A 1,220-nucleotide genomic window follows, 5' to 3' on the forward strand; every position below is an offset into this window, starting at 1 on the left:
CCCAACCAACAAAATAATACGCCTAGGCCCACGGGCCATTTCCAAGGCCGTGGTTAGGCGGGCGGAGCGGCGAAAGCGGCGGCGACCGGTGGTGACACCGGCGAGGAAGGCGCCCCGGCGAGGGCGTGGGCCAAGGAGCGGGCGTCACGCAAGACGGAGGGAGTCGGGGCTGCAGAGAGCGGCTGGGCCGCAGCTGCGACCTGAGGCGAAGTCAGAAGGGGGGGGGGGGGGGAGTAGGCGCGTCGCGTCGCGAGGGCTTTTCGAGTGCAGTAAGTGGGAGCGGCCGGTGGGAGTGAAGGTCGGGTCCGAGCCGCGCGCCGTTCAGCCGAGACCATAAAGTGCAGGCGCCTCCAAGACGTCGGCCTCGTGGGTGCGGCGGCGGCGGGCATGATGATGCTGGAGATGATCAAGGCGGCGGCGATGATGGCGGCGGTGATGAAGACGACCATGGTGATGCTGGCGGCAATCGAGAGCGGCGATGGTGAAGAGGGCAAGTCGGCGGAGGTGAAGTCGGCCTGACCCTCGCGCTCTGCGCAGAGGCGTCGTCGACAGAAGAGCGAAGCTCTCGTAGTGGGAAGATGAGCGCCGTCCCGGCTGCCAGGAAGGCCGAAGCATTGCGCGCGCCGCCGATGACGCCGCCCCCATTTTGCGCCGGGGAGGTGTGACAGTGGTGGGGGCTGTGTGGCTTGCTTGCGTTTGTGCGTTGGGTGGAGAGGCGTGTGGTCTACGAGTGGAGGGGGCGCAAGCGCCCACGAAGCAGCGTCGACGCACCTGTGAGTGGGATGGGAGCGGGGTCGCTTCTCGCAGGCCAGCGGAGGGGCAGGGGCGAGGGCGAGGCCGGAAAGCAGAGGATCGCCTTGTCAGTTGATGTCAATAGCAAAGCTTGGCCCACCGTCATCAGCTGTGAATGTGTACTCTCGAGGTTCTCGAGGTGGATATCCTTTGGCCGCGTTGGGTAGCGAGGATTGGTGTAACCCGAGCCACGGAGGCGTGTTTTCTGACGGCCGACCGTCAGTGCACGGAGTTGCCACTTCTCCGACTGCCCCGGCTAGTTCCCGAGTTTCGCGGGAGTGACCCCATGCGTCAAACCCGAGACCTAGCGCGGGTGGGTTGGAGGGGCCTCGGAAAGGCGCGCAAGCACGCCCTACGTCTTCCCCTCCTCCCCATCGGGCCGCGTGAGCGGCCACGCCTCGCAGATTCGTTTTCGCGCCTGGGTCAGG

The 1,220-nt window shown here is 66.5% G+C and overlaps 1 protein-coding gene across 1 annotated transcript in view; it reads left to right on the forward strand.

Moving 5' to 3' along the window:
* Positions 1 to 1,220, forward strand: part of EMIHUDRAFT_465702 (hypothetical protein) — a 4,257-nt gene that overhangs the window by 1,905 nt on the left and 1,132 nt on the right. The window contains exon 4 of the mRNA XM_005760004.1: positions 345 to 504. Coding sequence (XP_005760061.1) covers positions 345 to 504 — 160 coding nt within the window. The remainder of the gene's footprint in view (positions 1 to 344; positions 505 to 1,220) is intronic.

Source organism: Emiliania huxleyi (assembly GCF_000372725.1).
Source record: "Emiliania huxleyi CCMP1516 unplaced genomic scaffold EMIHUscaffold_78, whole genome shotgun sequence".
NCBI lineage: Eukaryota > Haptophyta > Isochrysidales > Noelaerhabdaceae > Emiliania > Emiliania huxleyi.